At 38.6% G+C, this 15,009-nt stretch overlaps 1 protein-coding gene across 8 annotated transcripts in view; it reads left to right on the forward strand.

Annotated features, from left to right (window-relative positions):
- Positions 1-631: 631 nt before the first annotated feature.
- Positions 632-15,009, forward strand: part of IL17REL (interleukin 17 receptor E like) — a 63,099-nt gene continuing 48,721 nt past the window's right edge. For all 8 annotated transcript variants that reach the window (XM_087969421.1, XM_087969420.1, XM_087969424.1 and 5 more), the window contains exon 1: positions 632-874. In XM_087969421.1, coding sequence (XP_087825547.1) covers positions 779-874 — 96 coding nt within the window. In that variant the 5' untranslated portion in view covers positions 632-778. The remainder of the gene's footprint in view (positions 875-15,009) is intronic.

A 15,009-nucleotide genomic window follows, 5' to 3' on the forward strand; every position in this document is an offset into this window, starting at 1 on the left:
TTAGATTATGAGTCTCCTGGGGCAAGGAACTCTGTCCCAATGCTCTCTAGATAAAATATTTGAGATGTCCATTTCTATTCAGGAACTGAAGTTTCTACTTTACCTCTGAGGCAGACACAGCCTCACCCTAACCTGACTCATGAGAAATTTTGCTCATTTAGAATTGATGGGAAAAATAATTGTTTACAGTATCTTGAACGACTTTGGGGAAAAGGGGGAATAAAAACATAAACCACATTAAAAAAGGAGCAAAAGTACAAGTGGGAGGAATCAGGTCCATAATATCTTTTTTTCATGCTCACTTACAACTGTGGCATATTATTGACAGCCTGAGATAAGCTCTAGGCATCAAAATAGAATAAAATAGTTCCAGTTAGAAGTCTGTTACTTATTATATCTTAACAAATGTTCTTTCACAATTATATCTGTCCTTGTAAGGATCAATTGATAATTATGTTAAGATTGAACAAAAGAAAATATTTACATAGTAGCTGCAGTAAACAAAACAAAATTGACTTAAAATTAAAGCTGTTAAATTCAGAAAAAGCCTAGAATATGTTATAGCTTCCAGTAACAACTGAACTTCCCTATGACTCATCTTCAGTGTTGATTTCTACGAAAAAGGAGGAGTTCTTTTGAAAGGTACTGGGGTGGGAGGATGGGACTATTACACTATTTAAATGCCTTGTCAGAGTAAAACAGCTTTTCTTTAGGACAGTCACCATAATAAAAACCAGAAAAGAGAGTAACTTTTAAAAAAAGCTTAACAATCTCAAAGATGAAGTTTATGTGGCAGATTTTTGCAATATTTTATGGAACATATGGCTATCAGCTCATTCCCAGGATTAAAGAATGTGGAGTCACTTGTTCACAGGTATGTTACAATTTGATTTATATCTGCAGTCTCTAAACAGTATCATCCTTTCTCCATTATCTGATTCACTGAGCAATGTGTGTATTTGCTACAGCCTTGTGTCCATAGAGAAAGATGTCAATCTTTTAGGAACAATCTTTTTTCTAAAGTATAAATCTGTATAGTGCTAGGATTCAGAAAAAACCTCAGGGTTACATTTTCAGAGAATTAATAGATTTCTTATGTTGCATATTGGGGCTGGTAATTCTTGAATCCATATTGACTATATTATTACCATAAAATATCAGTGATTGTCATGTCACCATTTATTACTTTGATTAATATAAAACCATTAATTTTTGTTATAATTTGAGTCAAAATAAAAAGCTGTATATTAAAGTATGTTTACATGGTAATTTGAATATATAATGCTTAGATTTGGTCTTTCTGGGCACCAATTGTTTTTTTTTTTTTTAAAATACATTATTTCTACTGCACTTTTAGCATGCAGTATCTTAAAAATGGTGATCTTCTAAATTAATTCCACTTGAGGGCAGCAGCCTTGCAGATCGTCTGAGTTAGAAGTCAAAATTGTGAAACGCTAATGGATGCTTGAAAAACTGAGTTGTGAACCACGAAATGTTAGAAAGTGTTTGCTAGCAGAATGTCTGAAGCATAGCTGGAAGTCCAACATTGGTGAGGATTTTTCCTCAGAGCAGAAATGCTTCAATTTACCAACAAAGAAGGGAACAAACCCACACTATTGTTTCCCAGGACAGACAGAGTTAGTTCTGTGGGCTAATTATTTGGTGGTGTTATTTTTAGAGAAAGAAGACTAAATTCTTTGGATTATTTAAATGTTTTGGCATAAGTTAATTTCTGCCTGGTAAAAACGCCATGAGTATTATCAATGATGCACACTATAATACTATTTGAAGAGATGATTTGCAAGGTACGATGTTGAGCTGCACACACCCTCATTCTAACTTTGGTATTTCATCATTTGAAGGGTTATCAGCTGAAGTTGACGGACACAATTCACCAATCTTGTGTTTAATGGACATTACGGAAAGCAATGATGGCTTGATTAGTTGGTGTTGATCCACATTTGCCATTTATGTACTATATGTACATAAATGTGCTATAGTTGATTCAGATTAATGTTGTGCACCAGCTTGGATTTAAAGAGTAAAAGGTGCTTTGGAGCATTTCAGGGTATACACCCATAGTATCTGCCACAGCTCCTTAAACTAAAAGCAGCTGTGAAAGGCAGCTATATGATCCCAAGAAAAGGCAGAGCTACTTTAAGGAGGAACAAGGGACTATGGTCATGCTCCAAAAAACATTTTGCCTTTAAATTTAAAGGTCTGCCCAGTCCTCACTCAGGTGTTTGTTAATGAATTGTTTCATGTGGCTGAGCAAACCCAAATGTAGCTGCCTGTACTCTGATCTTGGAATAGGACTGGGGAATCCTAATTTTGAGTCTAGCTCAGCCATGGAAGTTCATTGTCTTCTATGAATAACATTTTTCAAATGTCATGGGGAAGGGAAAGGAAAGAAGATTGTCCCGTCAACTTCCCTCAAGTTCCAGAAGAAAATCTGGGGATATAAATCTAAACAAACCCAAGACATCCTTACCTGACAAATTGTCATCCAGCATTCAATACAAAATAATTGTTTGATACTACCGGAGTTGTGCTCTTTCCTCAAACACTGCAGATATTTATCCAGAGAGCCACAACAATGTTGGGATGTGAGAGAGAAAGGGGGGGGCAGAGAATTGCAATGTCAGCAACGATCTCATGCTACTCTTTTATGTGTGTTGATCATGAAAGTTACTATTGATTTAAATTTACCTGAAAGGATCCTTATAAATCTTTGCCAATCTGGTCTCCCTTAAATGTTTTGAGACTAACTCCCTAAATTGCTAATCACCTGGAAGATCCAAGTTGAGAAAGCTGCCACTGCACAAGATTGCACTGTTAATAAGCTACATTACCTAATGTTCTTTTTAAAGCAGAACCTGTAGGGAAATCCCCTGATTTGACTTGTATCCTGGTGCAGTTAATTTTGCAACTCGTGTCTGGTGAACTTCTATGTGCGAAGAATGGATATTTTGCTACATTCTGGTTCCTGGGAGGTGGGGATGGGTATGTGTGATGCACTGAAAATGATAAACACTTACAACTTTTCCTTTATTTCCCATGATTAAAATACATTTTCAAAGGAGGAAATAGCAATATTTTACACGGAGTTTCCCTGCCAAAGGAAAGTTGATTAAAAATCAGTTAATGAATCATGAGGGAGCTCTTTCCCAATCAGATGTGGCTTCAGTTCTTCACCTTTGGTATGGTTCAGCTTAATGACCTGTGTGTTGTAACCTGTACAATTTGAGCAACTAGGAGAAAACAGCTTTAAAGTAAAAGTAAAGCCAAACTCAAAAGATTTGCCTATAAACTGGACTGTGTTGATTCATGTCACATCTTCATTTTTTGCTGATTTATTTTGAAAGAGGGTTCCAATTAAAGCCACTTGCTGATCAGAACAAAAGAAAAAAAAACCTCAGCACTGACTCATCAGAACTGAACAAATTATCCAATTGTTTTCCCAAAGAAAGGGCAGGCCAAAAAGGAAGCACTGTAAATGTGTTTTACTCCATGATGCTTAATGGATACTCATATAATCCCTCATGTAATACTACTCCACAATACCTCAGCAAAGTCCCTATGTTTCATTGGCACTTCTTCAGAAAAATGCTGTGGTCTGTAGAGTTCAATTCAAGTTTTAAAAAATCATATGAAAAAAGATCACATTAGAATGGCAACTAAGCCATGGCATACATTGGTTTATAGTGGATTGAAATATTTTTTTAACAAGTGCAATTTAATGGGACTTTTGAAATCTTTCCAGGGTCTGAAATTATTTCTAAAAAGAAGAAAAAGAAGGTAGTAGCAGTCATAAACCAAATAGTCCATTCGTTTGAGTAAAGCAGACTATTTCTTGATCCAATTGTAGGCCGCTAAATTAAAAATACGAAGAATGCCATTGACTTCAATCAAACAAGTTCACACATTGCATTTTTCTATTAAGTGATTGATGTCTAGATATATTCTTATGCAGATAAGTTTGGGATAAGGTTGTCTCCATGATGGTGCAGCTATAAGCAGATTTCTAGTGTACAAGTTGTATTGTTTTTTCCTGCCTTGTTGTGTGTCCTTATAGATCTTCACAAATACCCAACCTAAAGACTTCCAGTTCCCCATCAAGAATACACATTTCTATATTCACCTTTTCTCATCCAAATAATAAACATTTATAATTTAATGTTATTCCAGTAATGTGCAAGAATATTGCAAGGAAGGGGTCATTGTACCAATTTCTTGGTTTGATGTGGCACCAAAGCTTTATTGAATTTGGTCAGTCCAGCCAGATGGGGTGACTATTCTAAATGAAAAAAAAAAGATTATATCATTAGTGTATGAATTGGAAAAATACCGGTAGAGTTGGGGCAATTTGTCCTGTGGCCCCAGCTTCTGCTAGTTTGGATCACACATTAACTTTGTGCCCACAACCACGAGTGTCATACAAATTACTCAGCAGAGTCACAAGAGCATTGTGTAAGTCGGGCAAAGAATTTCTGAAAATATATACATTGGGAAAATGAACACATTTCAGATCCCATTTTTGCAGTTCTGAGATGGTCAAATTCTTTTCAGGTAAAATAGTATGAGATGAACCTCATTTTAGAAGATAATAAGAAAATGACCTTTAAGGCATGGAATAGCACATCCAGCTATTTCATGTAGGCCTGGAGATCTTCCATTTCAGACAAGGGACAACAAGTGACCAAAATCCAACAGCAAGTTTTTGTTTTACAGAAAGGAGAAGCAAAAAAAAAAAAAAAGGAAAGAGGAGACATTTCAATATCTATTCTCCACTTCGAGGGCTGAAAATGTCAGCCCTTATCTTCTGGAGATGTCATTGTGTCTGTTCTGACCAAGGCTTCCTGAGACTGTAATTAAGCACACACTTAGTCCAAACAACTCTTGTTTTATTTCAATGCTGGGAATTATGTTCATTCCCAGCCCATAATGAGATAAGCACCCACCTTTATCTTTTTGAATTGCTGCCAACAACTAAAGTGCCAAATTAACTGTAAAAAGCCAAAGTACAAAGTCCACACACAGCTTCAAGGTTTAATCTGAACAGAGCAAACAATATTGCTTCCTGCAAAGGTTCCTGCCCCTTTGCACTTCCTTTATATCTTATGGAATGGGCAGTCACCTCCAAGCCTTACTCCCGAGTCACCCTTTTTGTCTTAGCTGCTCTTGCCTTCTGGCAGCTCTGTGCATGCATGCACTGGTAACAGGCTCCCCCTGTTTCTCTGCCTTGCTGCTGTCAGATTCTGGAGGTTCTGGAGTCAGCACATAACTCCCAGATAGCCCTGGCCCCATCTCTTTATCGGTTGCAGGACCCTCCGCAGGCTGCTGGTGGACCACAACAGTGTCCTTGCTGGAAATTCCATCCCACAACTAGGCGACATGGGAGTAAAATGTGTAAGAAAATTATCTTAGGTGCCTTTATCCACTTCTCTTTTGAAAACAGATTACAAGATAACTAGGAAAAATCTAGTTACGTCTACATTCTGACTTATCTAGAGTTACAGGGGGAGAGAGAGAGAGAGAAGTGCCTATTTGACTGGTACAGTCATATAGAAATAAGAAAGAAAAGAAAACCTCCTTCCGGGCATTAATACATCTTCTGTTTAGCGGGACAGAGCTGATGATGAATCTGTCTAACATGAAAGAGAAACTGTTTTGCTTTCTTTATCCTGTATATTGTTTCAAGTCCTACAAAAGATTAGCATTCTGTGCTGTCCTTACATGCCACATGCTCTTTGAATCATTATGTCAGTTTGGATCAGCACAAGATGTCCTCATGTGTTCTTTGTTCTTTTCTTAGAACAAAGCTGCGGAAATAGGATTGAAATCCATTCAGGACTTGTGAAATTTATTTCCTCCTTTTTGGTTATACACACTGATGATTCCTTATTTTCTCACCAAGTTCCATCTCATTGCAAACTTCAGTTTAAGAGTTTATCCCATTTGTCTAGTCTCCGCACTTGTGAAACACTAGAGAGATTTTATTTGTTAAATTTTTGTATGTAATAAGATATCCGCTTCAACCATGAACACCCATAATGACTTATACTGATATCAGAATTATTTTTATGGTTTGCTGTACAGTCAGCCAAGTGCTTAGACAGGATTTGGCATTTTTGTAACTAATATTATTAGGTTTTTATTCTGGCTTTTTAAAATAACATATTGGAAGAAGACTTCCCAATCACCTAAAACACTGATCTTGGGTATCTGAGAAACATAAAACCAGTAAGAAAAAAATGAGTCTTTTTCTAATGGCAAACTGTTTAATTTTTCCTAGAAAATTGTATGTTACAATGTTATTGAAGATTTTATATTTATTACTAATTATTTAATATTGCATTTTATTTCATTTTTGGTACTTTACAACCTTTTCATCTGTCACAGTAGATTGGGATAATAATTTTGTCTTTATGTGCAAATCAGAGGTGGTATTCAGCAGGTTCTGATCAGTTTTGGAGAACCGGTAGCAGAAATTTTGAGTAGTTCGGAGAACTGGCAAATCCCACCTCTGACTGGAGATTTTACAGTATCCTTCCCCGCCACACCCACCAAGCCACGCCCACAGAACTGGTAGTAAATTTTTTTGAATCCCATCACTGGTGCAAATGAATCCTCAAAATGAAGCATTGTTGGTAGTACTTTCATATCTACAACGCCACATTGGATACAATATTGTGAAACAAAGATTGACATATATAGATTGTGAAAGAATCCTAACTGATTATTGATTCTACTTGTTTTTATGAGTTGTACCTTGTAGCACATTCCTTTGCTTACTAGTTAAAGGCATGACATACTGCCTTTGGGGGAGCTTCTTCCATTTCCATTATCTTGTCAGGAAGCTCTTACATGGCTAATCTATTTGGGGTCATACAATGTAGTCCCTCAAGGAAATAACAGGCTGGAGATAGTACAACTCCAAATATGCTTCTGAGAACCATTGCTCTCTATTATATCATCTTTGTAATATTGCATCTTCGAAGAGATTTGGTTGCTTTAAGTGAGCAAGGCACTGGGCAAAACGGTTGACTTCCATGGCTGCTCTGTGAACTAACCTAGATATCAAAGTGAAAGTCTACCAGATTTGCTGAATTAGCTCATGGAGATAAACTGCCTTGAGTTAACCTCTTTGAACTGCATATCCTTCTAGGAAGTGCATTGTTACCTCTTAACCTGTATTACTGTACTGCAGACTCATTTCTTTGAAAAGGAAACTATTTTTCACATACTGAATTTTCAAGGCTTTACATACACATCACTGTACACATTTTTCTTCACAACTTCCTTATGTATTTTAGCTATCGTTCATGAAGAAGGCTATATTTCATCTTGTTTTCTTTTTAAACTTCTTCCTGGTTTGCATGCTGGGGTTTTTTTTTTTCATTGCAGTTCCCCCAACACTGTTTAAATCTTGCTTCAATAAATTGAATTCCATGACTGTTCCAAGTACTAACTGAATCTGTTTTTCATTCTGCAAAGGCTGCTGTGTAACCTATCTGGCCTAGTAAGTTGTAGAAGAAATTTAGGATTAGGCTGTGGCAGAGTTCCCACATCTCATGTTATAACCATAGTGAGAGTAAACTACAATAGGTGGATTTACATCTCACGTTATCCATAAATTGCATTTGGGATTAAATCATGCTATGCTTAATCTTATACCTGAAGACAATCTATAAAGCTCAGGTCAATTTAACGTTTTGAAGAATTGCCCAATATATATTTTTTTAAAAAGTATAAAGTGATGCTTAAAGCCCACATCTTAGATTTCTAGTGATATATTTACAGAACTTACATCATATTGGTTTGGTCTGCACATTGCATTTAATCAACATGCAGTTGGTTTACCTTAGCTTCATTCAGTGTGTGAATCCAGTCAATTGTAGCTTAGTCAACAATCTGTAGTTAACATGGGGCAGTGCATAATGAGTAAGTTTAGTGAGTAAGTAAACTTATTGCTTTTATGATCCTCAAGGATGGGGTACGAGACATGGAATTGTTTAGTAGTTCATTGTTTTAATATATTTTAGCAGTTTGAGTTTAGACACAGAAACTCAACTACCATGCACAATTTGCCTGTGATAAGCTTAAAAGAGACTAAGAAATAGTCTTTTGTTAATGACTGCCCAGTTTAGCAACTATTTGAAAATATTTCACTGCCGCAACTGACTTCCATATAATAATCTCTGGATATGTTTATGCCCCCAACTCACATAAATCTGATTGAATAATTTAAATAATGGCTCAAATATAAGACAGCAGTGTGTTGCAGCTGCCAAAAAATCCAATATGGTCCTGGGCTGCATTAACAGAAGGATAGAATCAAGATCATGGGACTTGTTAATACCACTATTGTATCTAGTTTTGGTCCCATGATATTAAATGATGTTGCGACTCTAGAAAGAATAAAGAGAAGAGCAACAAAGATTATTAGGGTACTGGAGGCTAAAACCTATGAAGAATAGTTGCAGGAATTGGGTATGTCTAGTTTAATGAAAATAAGAAATACTGGTGACATGATAGTAATTTTCCAATATCCAAGGGGCTGCCATAATAAAGTGGGGGTCAATCTATTCCGGGGCTGGGTTTCTACCAGTTCTGCCCACCTCTGTAGAAATGGTAGCTCTGAAGAGCAGCAGACATAGAACTGGTTCTACGTCTGCTGATGTTTTTGCCCACCTGCCCACCTGGGCTCTTACCTGACCTTTATTTCCTGATTTTTTCAACTTCAGCTGCCATGCAAGGCACAGCTGCAGTTAAAAAAGCAGGAAAAAGGGGCTTTTTGAAAGGCTGCTTTCTGCACGCAGCATGCTGATGACGATTTACAGGCACACCTGTAACATTTTTGTACTGTTGTGGGAGGGTGTTTTTATGTACAGTTGCAGGCTGGGATGAGTGACAGCGCGTGCAGGGAAGCACATCGCAAGTCACCGAACCTCGTAAATCAGGGGTCCCCAACCGCCGGTCCCCGGACCGGTACCGGGCCATGGAACAGTTTCTACCGGGCCGCTGGTTTGCTGGGTGCCGCCATCTTGTTTTGATGAAAAAGTGCTTCCGGTGAGCTTTTCCGGGTAGAAAGCGGTGTTTGGGTGCTGAAAGAATCCTCGCGCCTTGGTTTCATTGAGGGGGGGGGGGCGGCTTCGAACAAAACTAAGGCGCAAGGATTCTTTCAGCACGCATGGCAAGGCGAGCCGAGCGACTGTCCCGAAGTCGTCGCGAAGCCCATCGACACAGGTACAAAGGAGGAGTTGAAGGTGGCGAGGAGAAGCGGGGGACGGCTGGCTGGCCGGTCGCTCGGCTCGCCTTGCCATGCATGCTGATGCCAGTACCGGGCCGCGGATGATTTTGTGATGCCGGTACCGGGCCGCGGATGATTTTGTGATGCCGGTACCGGGCCGTGGCACAAAAAAGGTTGGGGGCCACTGTCGTAAATGACCGAACTGGTAGTTAACCCTGTCGGATCCCACCCCTGATCTATTCTCTAAAGCACCTGAAGGCATGACAAAAAGCAATGGATGGAAACTAATCAAAGAGAGAACCAACTTAGAACTAAGGAGAAATTTTCTGGCAATTAGAACAATTAGTGGGATGATTTGCCTCCAGAAGTTGGGGTTGCTCCAACACTGGTGGTTTTTAAGAAGAGATTGGAGAGCTATTTGTCTGAAATGGTATAAGGTTTCCTATTTGAGCAGGGAATTGGACTAGACTTCCACAGTCTCTTTGAACTCTGTTATACTGTTATTCTATATATTTGAAAATAGCAGAATAGAGAAGGCTGATGTGGACTAATATGATCTATTCCAGTTGATTGGAAAACCACTATGTCTAGTTTTTTTTTCTCTCTCTCTCCCCTCTGTCTTGTTCTCCAAAGCTCATACTGTGCCACATTCCCCTTCAATTTTTGCTACAGTTAGCTAAACGTAGTACATATACATTTCTTTAATGATTGAATATGATTTAAAAAAATTCACTGCAATCTGATAGGTATTCCCAAAAGCTGAAATAATATGTTTAAAAATCACTGGATGTGCAAATATATTGCTGTGTACCTAAGGCAACCCCTTCCCAAAATAATAGAACAAAAAATATACCAAGTAAAGATAGATCTATCTATCTATCTATCTATCTATCTATCTATCTATCTATCTATCTATCTATCTATCTATCTATCTATCTATCTATCCACCCACACACACATCCTTATATACAAAAGGCACACAAAATTGTTTGAAATTCACATTTGAAATAGATCTATAATTTAAATATCACTCAGTAAACAAGCAAATGGTTATATTATTTTATTATATGCTAAACAATGATTAAGCAATCTTGCTTATTGTGGTCAAGGTTAAAGATTCTAAATTTTCATATATACTCAGTAAAGCTCAGTTCCTTAATTGCTGACATGAATTATTCATCATGTATGTATATTTGCATGCAAATGCACCTGTATTTGCAAGCTGTAACTATGACAAGGAGTCTCTGTGTCTGGGTAGTATACCAACTATAACCTAGAACGTGGGGGCGGGGGGGCGTTATGTGAAGATGCTTTTTGTAGATTTTAGTTCTGCATTTAACACAATTCTTCCACATAGACTAGTGTCTAAACTTCTGGACCTTTGACTTTCTTATTCAATCTGCTTTTGGATTATGGATTTCCTGTCTGGCCGCTCACAGAGGGTCAGATTAGGTAATCATACCTCTTCAGCCCTTAACACTGGTACACCACAAGGTTGCGTGTTGAGTCCCTTACACTATACTCTTTATGTGCATGACTGCATTCACACTCACGCTAGTAATACTATTACTAAATTTGCAGATGATACAACAGTGGTGGGACTTATCTCCAGGGGGGATGAGTCTGTCTACCGAGATGAGATGGACCGGTTGCTTTCGTGGTGTGGAGACAATAATTTGGTCCTCCACACCAATAAGACCAAGGAGCTCATAGTGGACTATAGAAAGAACAGATCAGACATCCAGTTCTTGTTTATCAATGGAGACACAGTGGAGAAAGTGGCTAGTTTTAAGTTTCTGAGTGTTACCATAAAAGAGGACCTGACCTGCAGTGCTCACATTGCAGCCCTGGTCAAAAGGGCCCAGAGAGATTATACCACCTGAGACTTCTCAGAAAGCAACAACTGAATGACAAACTGCTGGTGACCTTCTACCGCTGCACCATAGAGAGTATCTTAACTTACTGCACCTCTGTATGGTTTGCCAATTGCACAGTGGCAGATAGGAAAGCACTCTAGAGGGTTAACGTCATTCCCCAGAAGATCATGGGTTGCCCTCTCCCCTCTTTGGAAGAGCTTTGTAGCTCCCACTGCCTTAAGAAAGTTCAAAACATTCTCAAAGATCCATCTCACCCTGGGCACCCTGTTTTTGAACTATTACCATCTGTCAGATGGTACAGAATAATAAAAACAAGCACAAATAGGCTGAAAAACAGCTTCTATCCCAGGGCAGTAACTCTACTGAATTCTACTGTATAGTGCAATATTAATGCAATATCAGGGGTTTTCAATTCAATGTATAGAATGTGAAGGATGTGTGTTTGTGTTTATTTCCAATCATAATATACACTGAAGATGGTATTTAATTTAGTTGTACAAAGTGCAATGACAATAAAGTAAACTGAACTAAACTAAACTACATTGCTACCTGCCTTAGTGATTCATAAGAACCTCATAATAATAACCTTGTTATATGCAAATAGTGCTGCACATATCTGTCTGTTAAGGTGTGCAGTCTGGTTGTTAACCACGATTATATAACATGAATCCTGGAAGAATAGCATTGATTGCCTACAACTAAAGTGGTGTCACTAGTCAATTAACCTTAATTGTTTAGAGTCTAGGTACTGAAAAAGAATATATGTTGTAATGCTACTTACCTTATCCAGGTATATTAAGACCAGCTGCTTATGCTCTGCCAATGGGACTGTGTCTCAGTGTGCTGGCCAGATGTGGCAAATTCTTTAGTTCAGTGCCACAATTAGTGACCTCTTTCAAGAGATGCTTGGATGGCTTACATCCTAACTTATTTCATAGAACTATTAAATATCCGTTTCTCTAGATATTTCTGGGCTAAAGTTATGCCAGGACCAGTCATTTACTTTGCTTTTCTGTTTTTTACAATTTGTTATCATGTGTCTATTATTTTTAAACATTGTTGGCTTTATCTGAAAATTTACTATTCCTTTCAAACCACGCTGGGGGTCCTTGGGAAGGAAGCATAATATGAAATAACAACAAAGGCACTCTTTATCTAAGAGTGAGATGGGCAGTATCTAAATCCAATAAATAATAATGCAGTTTTGTTTGATGTTGTTTCTCCCAGTCCAAAGAATTCCTCAGCATAACATACCAAAGATTTAAAATGGCAAAAGCATAAAAAAAAAAGAATAGTGCAACTGTGAAATGAACAGTAAAAAAGCAGAAAATGTAAGGACTAACAAACTAAAAGTGTAAACACTACATAGAAGGAAAATTTAAACAGATTTAAATGGTGCTTTGGGCCACCCAAATGCCTTAGATTTGAATCGATAAAGGGCGTAATAGTCACTGCCAAGCAAACTAAATGTCAAAACACATTCTAGAGCCTAGATTCTTGAAAAGAACCATCACAACTTCTACTCCTGCCTGAGAGGTGGCAAGAGTCTGTACACTCTGTAGTAAAGTAAGAGGATTGTGGATTCTGACCATTCCATTTTGTCTTAAGTATCTGCAGTGAAGGAGATGAACGTGTCCTTATCATTAAAGTGCTTCTCCTTTCAATTTCTATCCATTATTATCAGTTTTTATCTTTAAAACAAGACTGTTTAAATCCACTCCACCTCTTAAGAATCAACAACCATCATGGTTCCTTTAATCCTCTGTTCCCTAGGCCAGTGGCCCCCAACCTTTTTTGTGCCATGGCCGGGTACCAGCATCACAAAATGATCCGTGGCCCGGTACTGGCATCAGCACGCATGGCAAGGTGAGCCGAGCGACCGGCCAGCCAGCCGTTCCCCGCTTCTCCCCGCCACCTTCAACTCCTCCTTTGTACCTTTGTCGATGGGCTTCGGGACGCCTTCGGGACGGTCGCTCGGCTTGCCTTGCCATGCGTGCTGAAAGAATCCTCGCGCCTTAGTTTTGTTCGAAACCGCCCCCCCTCGATGAAACTAAGGCACGAGGATTCCTTCAGGACCCAAACGCCGCTTTCCAACCGGAAAAGCTCACCGGAAGCACTTTCTCATCAAAACAAGATGGCGGCGCCCAGCAAACCGGCGGCCCGGTAGAAAATGTTCCACGGACCGGTACCGGTCCGGGGCCCGGTGGTTGGGGACCCCTGCCCTAGGCTCTGCATACCCAAGGTCTGTCACCATTTTCATAGGACATGTTTTTCAGATGCTTCTCCATGAACAAATGCTAGGCAGAGATTGTACTTTGTATTCCAGATGTCTTCTGACAGGCAGAATACAGGGAGACTACTAAAAATTGAAGAGACTACTAAAAGTTAAGAGGACACAGTGGCTCAGTGGCTAAGACGCAGAGCTTGTCGATCAGAAAGGTTGGCAGTTCGGTGGTTCGAATCCCTAGTACCGCGTAAAGGAATGAGCTGTCATGACTTGTCCCAGCTTCTGCCAACCTAGCAGTTAGAAAGCAGGTGAAAATGTGTTCCATGCACCTTTGGCGTTTAGTCATGCTGGCCATATGACCACAGAGATATCTTCGGACAGCACTGGCTCTTCAGCTTTGTAATGAAGATGACCACTGCCCTCTAGAGCCGGAAATGACTAACATGTATGTGCGAGGGAAACCATTACCTTTACTAAAAGGTATTTCCTCTTTATGCCTTTATTGAGGATATTTTGATGAACCATACTATTCACTTCAAATGTCCTACCAGTCAATGACTACTTCAGCTTCAATTGCAACAATACAAGATCACACAACAGATACAAACTCAATGTAAACTGCTCCACACTTGATTGCAGAAAGTATGACTTCAGCAACAGAGTGGTCAATGCCTGGAATGCTCTACCTGACTCTGTTGTTACATCCTCAAACCCCTACTCCTTTAACCTCAAACTATCGACTATTGACCTCACCCCATTCCTAAGAGGTCTGTAAGGGGCGTGCATAAGTGCGCAATCGTGCCTACCGTCCCTGTCCTATTGTCCCCATTTATTTGTATCTATTTCCTGTATTCATTCTCATACCTATTACCTTGTAAGCGATGGACAAATAAAATAAATAAAATAAATTGTGACATGATTTATATAGCTTTGTGGTTCTTAAGCTTTTTGCAGCTACAATGTCCAAAATTTTGTTTATCCAGCATTCTTTCTTATGACAAGTATTTTTGCTAGATGAATTATCTCATACCAGAAGTAGTGATTCTGTTATAAGTGTGTGGAAAGTGAAGTTGTATGAATCTGCCTGACATACGATTTAAACCCAGTAAGAAAACAACTTCTCTTCTCAGATACTTAGGATTTGAAATAAGATTTAATTAATGGAATATCTAATTCCACAACTAACTTAAATAATGCTTGTATTATGATGTTATTTAAACATTGCTAGATCTGGTTGCAAATCTCTATGTGAAAACATAATCCATACATCTGTTATAGTTGTATACAAAAACGGATTTATTCATCTGTCAGTTCTGTATTCCGTCTATCTTGTTTTGGCCCATGGACTCCATAAATGATAAATTGAAAGATAACCCCCTGCTTTATCTTGTGTTATGATATTACAGATTTTCATTAGTTAAAGAGGAGCTATTTCTCCTGAGCCAATAAATTATCTCCTGTTGCCCTTATTCCTCAACTTGATATCATCCGAGGGAGATTAACTTCAATATTTATCATTCAGGATGCTGAAGGAAATTGAAGGGAACTGAAATCGGAAAGGGACTATTGGGGTTATGGTATGAAAAATATGAAAGAAAGACCAAAAGTTACATTATAGTAGAAACTTAGGGTGGTTTCCCACAAAAGATACA

Source organism: Notechis scutatus, chromosome 6 (genome assembly GCF_049901735.1).
Source record: "Notechis scutatus isolate UNSWTSFEM ecotype Mainland chromosome 6, rNotScu1.2, whole genome shotgun sequence".
Lineage (NCBI taxonomy): Eukaryota > Metazoa > Chordata > Lepidosauria > Squamata > Elapidae > Notechis > Notechis scutatus.